The following is a 13,390-nucleotide window of genomic DNA, read 5'->3' on the forward strand; positions in this document are numbered from 1 at the left end:
GGGATGTCCCAATACAACTTTTTCACTTCAGATATGGTACCGATATTGTAGCCTTGAGTATTGGCCGATATCGATATGATACGATATCAGCACGAATCATACATACTTTTATTACTTATTTTGTAGTGTGGAATGTTAGAAAAGACTTGATCAAGTGATGTTATTCAAACAGAGAACAATAGTCAGCAAAAGTAGGTATGAGAAAAACTGACCCATTTATTATTAACCAATTGGTTACATACATTTTAACCTTCAACATAATATCTACAGTATTCTACAGTTGAATAAATACAATATAATATATATCGGAGATTTTAGATGCAGTCCGATAAAATCCGATATTCGTTTTCTGGCTGATATCGGGACACCCCTAGTCTAAACTATGATCAGAACAATCAGATGCCTTTAACTTACGTAATCACTTTGTTACAGTTTCTCAAACATGTCGACCTCCACGAGCGTGTTTAAAGTGCTTTGTATTGCGTTAGCAGCTTCTAAATGGCATCTAATTCCAACCAGAAAAGTTTACATAAAGTTGCCAAAAAGTCCAAAAAGTTACAACCAAACGATTGATTAGAAACCATAAATTATTTTAGTCTACATTAGTCAGCCACTGGCTAAAAGATGTATTATGTGCACAACAATACCTTTCTTATTAAAATAATAAATAATTCCCAATTAAAGAAGGTCTATCGTTCAGATAAAATATGCACAGCCTTCAAATCTCTTTCATTAAGATACAACTGCCACCTCCACACCTTTGAGTGATGTTCAAAAAGCATTAGAACAGAATAACAATTGAATCATACAGAAATCACCAACCAGTGTAAGTACTGTACACTAAGTGTCCAAACATCTGACACATATCGCTCCACAACTACAAATGTATCCCTTTTTATCGGTGGTTTAATAAATGCTTTGTGTTTCACACATTTACTCAAACTCTCAGCTGAGGACGGCCATCAATCATCCTGCTCTAACTGTTGCCCAAGGGCACAGCAGCAGTTTTCCGTCAACGAGTGACATTTTGAGAAGCAATTCACACTGGAATATCATCGAGGGGCGTAGAAGATTATTCGTTCACGTGTGATGGATTTTCTTTCATATGTTCGTATGTTGCCTATTCCCCTAGCGCTCTCCTTTCCTTTTACTCCACCTGCTTTTTAATCCGTTTTGAAAATGATTGAATGTTGATCTATATCTCTTTCAATTAAATAGCAAAATCTAACTAAATCTAATTTGGAGTTCACAGCCTACTTGAGAGATAAAAATGTAATAGAAAAATGGCTTATTTTTTTTAAAGAGACTTGAATCTGCATATAATTTTTATTCAAACTACTGCAATCAGGACATGCCAAAAGTGATTAGAATAAATAGATTTTTCTGAAATGACTATGTCTCAGTAATTGATGCATTATTTTTGAAATAATTTATTGATAAAAGGATTAGAAATTCCATCCCAAGTCATTGCGTCTTTTATTTCTTGAGATAGTGTCATACTGGTCCTGGAGGACTGCAAGCCTGCATGTTTGGCTCCAACCCAAGAGAGTGACGTAAAAACTTACCAGTATTCGTGATCAATTCTAGTTTAAATACAGGTGTGTTGGAATAGAGACTGATCGCTGGGCTCTTATGTTTTTAAAAAACATCCTTAGTCTGTCCATGCAAAGGGAAAGTGAAACAAAGTGTGACTGTGTGACTAATTGTGGTGGAACTAAATATTGTGAGCAATCAGAAACTGACCGTGCTTATTGTCCAAGATACTCATAATTTATAGATGCAATGACTGCTGTTGTACCACCTGCATCGAAGTGCACTGTTACACTCTGAGAGACACAATAAGTTCATGACCTCGGAAAGTGGATTAGTACTTAACACCCTGGTGTTTAGTACTAATCCACTTGATTTTGGGGCACAATAAGCACAAAGGAACATGAGTGATTCTTTTAATTTACGCATAATGCCATAGACTGTGTAGATTGGTGAACAGTTAATGTCCTTCTTGCGTTTCACATCACGGAGCTCTGCAAGCTCTCAGCGGGCCATCTACACCAACACAGATGATATCAGCATCCTACTCAATGGTTTCCAATTGCTCCTTCATTACAAAACAAGATGATATGTTTCCTCAGCGTTTTAAACAACTTTTTAATGCTAGTTATAGATCAACATATACATATATATATATGTACTGTATATTTGTGAACAAAGCTGTGTGCTGTTTCAACGTTTGCTTGTATAAAAAATCAAAATAAATAAATAAAAATCCCCTATCCTCCTCAGCAGATGGAATTAGCTCTCCCACATCTACTTGATCACATTTCTTTCCTGCACTCTTTTCTCAAATATAATAAAAAGAATAATGCATTTGATTTTATAAATTCCTTTATCATAGACACTCAAAGCGCTTTACAGAATTAAGGCATTATTCTTACAGTCCACATTTAGTGGTGGTAAGCTACTATTGTAGCAGGGGCGAGGCTGCCATGGTGCGCCACACTCACACACTACATTCATCCTAGGCAATGTGGGTAAAGTGTCTTGCCCAAGGACACAATGACAGATACCACTGGAGCGACTGTCTCCCACTGTGGCACCTGGAATTCTCAGTGGTCTCCCATCCAACTACTAACCTGGTCCAGACCTGCTTAGCTTCCAAGAACTAACGAGATCGGGCAATGACAGGCTGGTATGGCCACAATGACAGGCTGGTATGGCCACAATGACAGGCTGGTATGGCCACATTTGACATTGGCTCTGACATATTGCTGAACCTTTCCCTCAGAGAGAGAGAGAGAGAAACCTGACGTCACGGGGCCAGATATTAAAACACACCTGAGTCACAACCTGTAAAAAGTTATTCTCCTCAACAACAGGTAATATCAGAAATATACAATAATAGAATTACGTCTAATATCTGCGGTCTTAACAAACTGAAAACATTTCAAATCAAGCATCTATGTCTAAATGAAGGCAACAGTGTTCATTTTGACAGCAAATTTGGATTTGATCTTAGTGGACTAAAATACAATGTAGTTTTAGTCCAAATTTAGTCTCAGTTATATTACTTATCAACTAAGTGGCATTAACATTTGAGTCCGATCAATCTGTTTCTGTATGTTTTTATTGATTCAACTAGCATTGATCAGCATGACATGGGATGATATTGTTAGTAAATACACACAGACAGATTTGACGTAATCAATGTGTAAGATCACATGCTTCTGATCAGATGTAGTCCCATGTGCAAAATTATAGCTTTTTTTAATTAGTCCACTAAAATATAAATTGATTTTTATTTTCTAAATTAGTCATAGTCTAGTTATTGTCACAAGTTATTGTCTAGTTATTGTCCCAAGGCCCCCAACCCACAAGCACCGTCGCTCCAAACAAACCCCCGCGAAGGACCACCGAAAACAAAGGTCAAAGTGACTTCTGAGGGCCTTCCCGTGCAAGCTGCAGGTTTTCAGTGTTGGTCTCCTCTCACACCCTCACTCACCCATGTGCATTAAGACTACAGTACCTATGATGAAAATGACAGGCCTCTCTCATCTTTTTAAGTGGGAGCACTTGCACAATTGGTGGCTGACTAAATACTTTTTTGCCCCATTGTATGTTTATTCTCTGTATCCAGTCTTTAAAAGACACTGATTCTTACTTAGATGCAGCTAAAAAGAATCAATGTCCTCTGTTTAGGTGATTGACTGATCGTTAACGTGTCGACGAAAACATAAATCATTATTAGTGTAATGAACTCCAACACCAGTACATCAGTGTAATGAGTGAGGTGAACCACTGATGCAACACAGACAAAACTGATGTGTGAGTCTTGGTAATGTGAAGCTTACATGAAAACTTTAGGTAATTTACATAACCCCAGTTCTATGAGCAATATCAATCTGCCAATCCTGATTGGCTGGTGAAACATGTCCGTCCGCCAGGGAAACTCCCACAGCCTATAAAAGGAGGAGGCGGACAGACACCCTTCATTCAAAACAAGCACCTCTTCTCACTCGTTTGAGCAAGAAGGGTTGTCTGGTGGACATCTCACTCATATTACTCATAAAACCGAGTTATATACATAACCTAAAGTTCTATTACATAATATTTAGTGAGATGTCTCACTATGGGATGTGGTTGCTCCCGTATTGCAGACATGCTTATCGAGCGGAGACCATCCCACAGGGCAGAAATCTCTACACATCTGGAGAGTAAAACCGCCCGTGCCACGCATGGCTCGGAATCGTCCAGCATGTAAAAGCGAACAAACGTGAGGGGCGAGGTCCAACTTGCCGCCACACAAATGTCCTGTACAGACACTCCCCTGAACAAAGCCAAGGATGTGGCGAGACCCCGAGTCGAGTGTATGCGCAGACCCTCAGGTGGCCGCAGACCCTGACTCGTAGAAGCCAAAGCAATAGCCTCCACAACCCAGTGTGACAGGAGTTGTTTAGTAACAGGCTGATCGCTCCAACTGAAGCTCCTTGTCATGTCCATATAAGTGCGCACCGCATGAACTGGACACAGCACGAGGCCGCTGCTCATCTTGTGAGGCAATAAAGGTCAATGGGAGAACATGAGCCCACCACCTTCGACACAAAGGCCAAGATGGGCTTCAAGATTATCCTGGCATTGCCCAGGAAGAGCTTAGCGTATGACGGGTGAACCGAGACCGCATGGATGTCACTGACCCGCTTAGCTGACGCCAGAGCCAGTAACTAAACAGCCCTCAGAGAGGCAAACTTTAGGCTGGCCTCGTCCAGTGTTTCGAACGGAACACTTTGTGTAGACTTAGGAGCATTCACACGAAATGCGACTTCAGTGACTCTCACGACTAGATTACATTCAAAACATATGTAAATGACGCAAAGTCAAACAACCTCCCTTCAAGCGGCGTGACTGAGTTGTTGGAAGTTGCTCAAATTTGGAAATGTTGAACTTTTCAAGTGACTTCGAGTGACAATGTGTTGCGACATCCAATCAGCAATAAGTTTCTCCCCATCTTCACGTCAATGAGGCAGATGAAACGATAAAGTGTACTAAAAGCTCGACTATGTGCAAGCAACTCATCACGGGTGACTTAAGCAACTACAGTCGCTGAAGTCGCGTTCGGTGTGAACGCACTTTTACAGTAAGGCCTGAACCACTGTGCAACATCATCACAGTATAACAGAAAAACTAGGAGGACACATGAAGAATAAAATATGTATTGTATAAGTTGCTTATAGGGAATTCCGATTTTTTTTAAATAAACTAAATGCATGCAGTCAGAGACCAAAGTAATAGGGCACATAGCAAAGCATGCCTCGTTTCCAGTCTGCAGTTTCCACACTCACCAAACATACCAGTACAGTTTTACTGCATCAATTTTACAAATAGTTTTTCTCTCTTGATGAGAGCACTAACAAATGACCACTAGAGATTTGACAACCTGTGGTAATAGCTGTTCAATTGTTATATTTACCGAGTGTGGCTCTTTATCTAAAGGTAATAGGTTTTCTTATATCTACTCCCTGTATGATGAGTTGTGTCCCTTGTGTCTGTGCAGACTATTGCTCAGCTTTGTGATTTAAAAAAAAAGAGAGTTTAGTGCATGTTAAAAAACCAAATTACCCAAAACAAACCAATGAATTTAAGAGATTAGATGACACTGTGCAAAGGAGGAAACAATGTGTGGAAGGAAGTTTTCCTACGTGCACTAAGAGCAGGGTTGGATCCAGCCACACTGTACATATTAATATTTCATTTACTCACCTTTGTTAGTATAATAGGGCAGTATTTGTGCTCAAGGACTAGTAAGAAGAATAAGTTAGAAAAAAAACGAACTACCACAGTCGTGTTCACTTTTAGCAGCCAATGCATTTTTGCTTGTCATGCTTTTAACCCCACTGCAGTGCCAGAGCAACCCTGGGTTCACTCCCTAAAATAAAAAGAAACAGAGCTCACAACAAGCTAGAAAAGCAGGAGTGCAGGTGAGAGCTGAAGGAGATACGGAGGGGCACCAAGACGTTTTCACTCCTCACATAATCTGTCTCACAGCATTACTGTCAGCAGAAGACAACACAGCTTAGGACGATCAGCACGCGCACGCACGCATACACGCACTCAATTACTGTCTCCATTCTTCTCTCAGCCTCTTTCCCTTCCATTTCTCTTGTCACTGTCACTCATTGTTCTCATGCATGTAGAAACTCTAGCCTGTCCACATCCTTTGTCAGACTCAATTTTAATAGTCTCTGCCATCTAAACATTTAATGACAAATTGACAGGTACTCTGCAGCTGGCATGTGGTTTTGTCCTACTCAAAAGTTGCATTTTAAAATGTAAATGAAAGGTCTTTAAAGCTTTTTGCTTATATAGCTCGCCAGATATCAACATTTCACTGAAATGAGCTATCTCTGTAATGCTTTAAATGTGCTATATGGTGCTCCATGTCACGCCACTCTTCTGGCATAACATTACATTTCGTAGTATTTAATATTGTACTTCATCACTAAGATCTTTCTCACTGTGTGGAATGCTTCTTGGGTTTTTTTTAATAATTGGTTTGGTCGCGAAAACCCAAAATGCCAAACACAGTTTATTTTGTGCTTCTATTCAGGAACAGAAAAAAATAATGTCCTACCAATATACACAGTCAATAATTCCCTGTCAGTTTACACTCACAGTCACTGATACTTTAACCCAGTTTTTTTCAACCTTGGAGTCGTGACCCCATGTTGGTTGTAAATTTAATGCGGTCACCTGAAAAGCCTAATTGATAAAAATATACTGGGAAAAATTAAATTTTTATATTTGTTTTAATTATCATTTGTGTTCTAAACTTTCTTAAATATGAATAGAGTTCAAATTAAATGCAGTAAAAAAAATATTTGAGCTGGCGCATTTTGTCACTTTGTGCAATAATCTTGTATAACAAACATCAAAAACTAATGTCTCTGGGGTTTTCAGAAACAGGGCTCATGACCCGAAAAAGGTTGGGAACACTGCTTTAACCAAACTCTTGGTTTTCTAAAGCAAGTGATCATTCCTTCTATGCAAGAACCCAACGACACCAGAATGTTGAAAACATTGAGCCTAATTTAAATTCCTGAGGTTTCATGTTTTCCTTCATGAAGACAAGTGTGGTTAAAACTGGTCACTTATTACAGAACTTTGTTAAATCAGCACAATGAGCACAATCATTTAATAGGTATCGATAACATACATTGTGAGAAAAGCTACAAAACACAAATTCATGTGAGGAAAATTGTAAACAGCAACCCTAGGCAGACAAAATGACTATCTCAATGACGCATTTGATCACTCACCTAGTTTATTCAGTCAGAGGCACACATGTAATTTACACTTTCATGCAACAAAGTCAAATTTTCAGACTGCAGCAAAACTGCTGGCAGATTGAGGTCTAATGCACACTGATACATGCAGTATGTAAATGAAAAATATGATACACTTTTGAGTCATTATAGATTAACGTCATGAACAGCAAGCTGTCACCATCGTATCCCAGTGCACTCACACTTGCACTGCAAACACACAATGATAACACACAGCCTCATCATATATAAGGGACAGACCTCCAATCTAATGCACACGGAGGAAAAGCTCTGCATGAATAAAGCTGTCCAGCTTTCCCTCAAAACAAAGCTGGTGATGTGTTTAAGTTTAAGCTTTAGAGCTTGGAGCTACAGTCGTTAAAGAGCTGAGGGGTCAAATCCCGCTCAGACACCGCAGAACTGTCTCAACAAAATCACCAAACAAGGAGAGAGAGAGGAAGATGATGAGGTAGAAAAGTTTTGGAGTGTGTATTTGTGAGACGCAAAGCAGAAGAAGACCATTCATGACAAAGCATGAAGTTTAGTATCCATGAAGAAGACTGAAAAGCATGAAGCTTCAGATGGTTAGTGTACAGCACATGAGAAGATCCTACTGCATCAGTTCTTTCTTCAGATATTCATTTTTACACATGTACAAAGAGCACAAAGTGTTTCAACATACTACCAACTACTTTTCCCTGAAAATGTACAACACTCGAAACCTGTTGGGATCAATCATTCAAATCATTAAAACTAGATTGACAGGAATATTTCAAATTCAATTCAATATAAAGTTTAAGACTAAAACAAAAAACAGGATAAATTAAAGGTTTTGCTTTATCGATGGGTGGATAAAACATTTTCAGACTTCTCAGAGTACTTATTCCACAAGGATTATCCCCAAAATACATAAAGCACTAATACTATTCTCATATTTTTATAGATGCCACTTTTAAATGTTGTTTTCAAAGGCTCAATATTGAATGAGGAGTGTTGACGAGACAGATTCCATTCACTCCTGAAGGGGGATAAGAATAGAAAGGAATGATAGTGATGTACCAAGTCAGATCACTTAAGGGAGAAAAGAAAAGTTCTAAATGAATGCAACCTAGCTGATTTTAATAAGATGTTTTGAGTAAGATGCCCTGACTGACACACACCTGTACTTCATGCCTGTGTGTTTTCCAGTCGACTCCTTCAGCGAGATGTGGCGAGGCGTGAATGAGCCGAAGCTGCGAGCGATGATGGCCACCGTGCGAAACTTGGCCCTGGCTTGGTTCACCACGTTGGGGCTGGTGGCGTTCTGCTTGCTGTGGTCCCCATTTCCCCTCTTCAGGTTGTGATCCGTACAGGCTATGGACACCTGCATGACTGTGGACTCGGTCGAGGCAGCACAACCCAGGAAAAGTAAAGTGAGAATGGAAAAGGGAGGATCTGAGACTGACGAGAACGCAGAAGTCCTCAAAAGTGTGTTTGTTAAATCTCTGAGTCTTTTGACTTTTCCTCCTCTTTCGTCTTCACTCTGGGGCTTCTAAAAGCTGCTTCTCCATTACTTGTTCTGTGAGGCAAGTCTGCAGAATAGGCTCTTCTTTCTCTTTTCTCGGCCGTCCTCACATCACTTCTTCAAGTTTAAGGCTGTTTCCGTAAAACAAAAAGAGCAGAACAGGTCACTCATCAAAAGCTGGAGAAGAACAAAGCCTCTTCAGTTCATGAGGGATTCCCAGTTTATTCCCTAACTGGTCATCTCTTCTTTCATATCATCAAAGCTTTGACTCTCCAGAAAGAAGAGCTGCAGAATAAAAATCAGAGACGACAGAGGTCGATGAAGCAGGAGGGAAAAAAGGAGACCAAGATGTGACCCAAGCACTGCTCTCTGTCCGGTCTGACTAGGGGAAGAGAGAACAAGTAATGGCATGTGGAGGCGGGGTAGCGGAGGAAAAGGAGGAGGAGGAGGGTGAAGGAGGAGGCGGGTCAGAGAAGGGTTAAGGATGCAGGGCAGTGGAAGAGGAGGGGAGTCACTTTCAGGTTGGGACACGGCGGAGTGTCGCACATCAGCACTTTTCCCAATCTCTCTCTCTCTCTCTCTCTCTCTCTCTCTCTCTCTCTCGCTCTCTCTCTCTCTTCTTCTCTTCTCTCTCTCTCTCTCTCTCTCTCTCTCTCTCTCTCTCTCTCTCTCTCTCTCAGTCCTGTGGTCCCATTTTGCCTCTACCCTAATTCTTCCCTTCTTTCTACTTCTCTCCACCTACAGATACGTATTCTCTACCTGATATCTGGATGCTCCTCTCTGCTTGCCTTCTTTCTCTGTGCAGCGCATGCAGCTCCATCACCAACAACCCACCACAGGGAACTGAGCGGCATGCAGTGCCACACTTGGCTTTCTCTCTCTCTCTCCCTCTCTTTCTAACTCAATCACACCCACTCACTTTCCATTGCTCTCTCTCTATCAGGCATCCTCTCACTCATTTATCACCAGCCACACATTTCTAAATGGTTTGTTCACCTGTAACGTCTACACAACTGAACTGATGTCCATCCTAACACTACATTGTATGCATGCCACTACATACTGCATCACAGCTTCTAAAATTCAACTGTTACAAAATCTACTCGTATAACAGTCAGTGCGGGGAAATTCATATCAGTCAATAGTATGTTTTTTGAGTCTTTTAAACAGAAAATAAAGCTACAGTAAATACAAGCAAACTCCATATGTACCGTTATATATCCCAAACTGTATATATCAAACCCATAGACAGTTCAAAATGGAGGAGGTGTGAAAACACAAGGGCTGCAGCAGAGCCTACAAGAGAGGGAGTAATTGAATCTGCATATGTTAGAATATAACATAACCTAGAGGGTTGTGAATGACTTTGTTTGTTTAAATGGTTAAGGTGTTAAAGCTGTGTGACATCACTTATTCTATACATGGTGTCAAGTGGAGGTAAATAGAACACTTTGCTTCAGGGTCTTAAAAGGCCTATATGTATACGTATGTGTGTGTGTGTGTGTGTGTGTTTATGAATGTGCATGCATGCCCTGTCACTCCAAAAAAGGGTGATACCATTAGCTATCAGCTCTAAGTACTTCATTGCCGATATTTTGTTACATATATAATCAAACTCCTAAAAAGCGAGAAGGCGAGCCTGTTGAGCATATCTATCTTCTATCTATAAAAGCAAGAATGTTCTGTATGCGTGTGTGTGTGTGGAGCGAATATCTCCCCGATCCGGTATCTGTTCGACCTGAAACTTTGTCAAAGGCTTCCAAATACAGTGAGTGTGTGCATCCGTTATTTGAGTAATTTGGTGTTGCAAAACGTTAATTTTAATTTTAAGATTACCGCTCCCTCTCGGTAATGAGCGCAGTATTGAGCGCGCTACTTCCGGTTCCGGGTCATGACAACACTGTGTCGCAGTTGGTTTGGGTTTAAAAAAGAAAGTTAATAATAAAAATGTTTTTGTAATGCTAAAAGTTATTTAAGTTAATATTTCATGGTTATTTAAAACTACAGAAAACTAAATATTTATACAAAAAATGAACAACATGACTCCAGAATCACACTACAATGGCAACAAAAAACAATAATTATACAAAAAATGCACAAAAAGACAACTGAAAGATACAAAAATACACAAAGACTCCAAAAAACAAACATTATAGAAAAATACACCAAACGAAAAAAATATAAAATAAACATTTATCATGCGCATGTCCCATAGACTTAAACAAGGGAAATCGCACACGCTATTTTACTTTGCACCCGCAAATATACCCCTTTATAACACTCTCTCTCAGAGGAGCTAACAAGCTAACGTTAGTTCGACAGCAACATCACAGTAATATCACATGCACTGTTAAAAGTTTAAAAGTATATTACTGCAGTACTTCTCTCTCAACGTGCACACACCTCAGCAGCAGCAACAACTCAGTGTCACTTACAGCAGCCCACATGGAGGCTGCTAAGCGCACACAAACAACACATGCACTACAGAGTTCTAGTGTAACAATTACAAATCAAACATAATGTAAATCAAGCAGCAGTAATTACCTTTCAAGCAGAAAAGTCACCAATTACATCTTCTACTTATCCAGACCATACACACTGTAAAAAAAACGGCATTCTAGCTCCAGGAAATTGGCGGGGCCTGTGAGCAACAGCTGTCAGACAGCCCATCAAACACAATCCTGGCTCTGATTGGTTCTTTTTGCTCGGTCGCGGTGCATTCTGGCTATCTGTCCAAGGCAGCAGGAGCAGCAGGGGGGGCTGAATGAGCCTATTTTTTTCACACAAACTACTAGTTTCATGTAAAGCTGTCCTTACATAGTGACAGCTTTAGCAAATATGACAAAAAGTCACTTTTATAGGAGTTGCAGACTGCACCTTTAAGCTCCCACTATATGAATACAACGGGCACTGTACTAGTTATTATAATGACGCAAACTACATGGTAATCCCACACTGCTCGCTTACTGTAAGATAACATTATTTTTCAAGGTAAACTTAATTTTTGTCTAACTTAAGCCCATTTTAGCTACTTCAGCGCCTGATGTCATTGAGATGTTTTAGCAACACTTTCTAGGCAGTGCCATTTTTGAAAGTCTTTAATTTACAGTAAAATAATGCCCCAGGTATTTCCTTTTTATAGAAAGAAAATTAAAAGTTGCTGCTTACAACATAAATTTACAGCTTAAAGATTTTGTAGTTAATAAAAATTAATAAACATGTCCTTGCGCTGTGATGGACTGGAAGCCCTGTCCAAGGTGTACCCCAGCCCAGCGCCTGTTGAGAGCTGGAGGTTAGCATCAGCAGACAAAGCAGGTAGGAAGATTAATTTTGATTTTTGCCATGTTTTTTCCATTTTTTTTTTTTTATTTTTTTAATCTAATATAAATTTAGAATTCTGTTTCGCTCTAATTATTATATTTTTTGTTATCTATTTCACAGGATTTAAAAATGAAACCTTTATAAATATAGTTGGTGACGTGGTGACGTATCGATCATTTCCTGTTTACGCTCTACCGCTGCTTGCAGCGCTCTACTACTGTGTTCTGCTAACTCTAATCAAACTTGTTGTCATTGATATTTTAGCCTTGAAAACACTTGTTTTAATTTTTTACCGTACAGTTAAACGTACGAAGGTTAAGTAAAAAGCAATCTCGCCTCTTATCGCCCATGATTCCTCTAGCCCTCAGCTGTGAGGACTTTATGACATTTTTTAAAGTAAAATTCATAAGATTAGAGATAAAATTAGCCACTCCCTGCCTTCACCTGGGCCTGCTGTACCATTAAATGTAAATAGGCCTAACCTAAACTGTTTCACACATATAGGACTTCAGGAACTTAACTCTATTATTTCATCCTCCAAACCATCGACCTGCCTTTCAGATCCGATCCCAACTAAGCTGTTTAAAGAAGTTGTTCCCTGGTCTGCCCATCTTTGTTGGAGACAATAAATATATCCCTATCAATAGGCTACGTGCCACAGTCCTTTAAAGTAGCTGTAATCAAAACCCCTCAAAAAACCTACTCTTGATTCCAGCACTTTAGCAAACTACAGGCCTATATTTAATCTTCCTTTTATTTCAAAGATTCTTGAGAAAGTTGTGGCGGCTCAGCTCTGTGACTTCCTTCAAAACAACAACCTGTTCGAGGACTTCCAGTCAGGTTTTAGAGCTCAACACAGCACAGAGACTGCTTTAGTTAAAGTGACTAATGATCTACTCTGGGCTTCAGATGAAGGACGACTCTCAGTGCTGGTTTTATTAGATCTTAGTGCAGCTTTTGACACTATAGATCACTATATTCTACTAGAGAGATTAGAGGAATTACTTGGAATCACAGGGACTGCATTAAACTGGTTCAAGTCCTACCTATCTGATAGGTACCAGTTTGTACACGTGAATAATAAGTCTTCTGTGTACACTAAAGTAAGCTACGGGGTTCCTCAGGGCTCTGTGCTAGGTCCAATCCTCTTCTGTATTTATATGATCCCCCTTGGTAATGTTATGAGAAAATACTCTGTTAACTTCCACTGCTATGCTGATGATACCCAACTGTATGTATCAATGAAGCC

The 13,390-nt window shown here is 39.7% G+C and overlaps 1 protein-coding gene and 1 pseudogene across 6 annotated transcripts in view; both read right to left on the reverse strand.

Annotated features, from left to right (window-relative positions):
- Positions 1 to 13,390, reverse strand: part of kcnab1a (potassium voltage-gated channel subfamily A regulatory beta subunit 1a) — a 102,969-nt gene that overhangs the window by 48,540 nt on the left and 41,039 nt on the right. The window contains exon 1 of one of the 6 annotated variants that reach the window (XM_028464117.1): positions 9,580 to 9,641. The exons of 4 other annotated variants lie outside the window; for them this stretch is intronic. Coding sequence is in view for 1 of the 2 variants with exons in the window: in XM_028464116.1 (XP_028319917.1) it covers positions 8,477 to 8,685 (209 nt within the window). In the remaining variant the exon portion in view is untranslated. One more of the 6 variants, XM_028464116.1, reaches the window with a different exon arrangement.
- LOC114475113 (uncharacterized) lies at positions 2,586 to 2,703 on the reverse strand (annotated as a pseudogene).

The sequence above is a fragment of the Gouania willdenowi genome, chromosome 13 (genome assembly GCF_900634775.1).
Source record: "Gouania willdenowi chromosome 13, fGouWil2.1, whole genome shotgun sequence".
Classification (NCBI taxonomy): Eukaryota; Metazoa; Chordata; class Actinopteri; order Blenniiformes; family Gobiesocidae; genus Gouania; species Gouania willdenowi.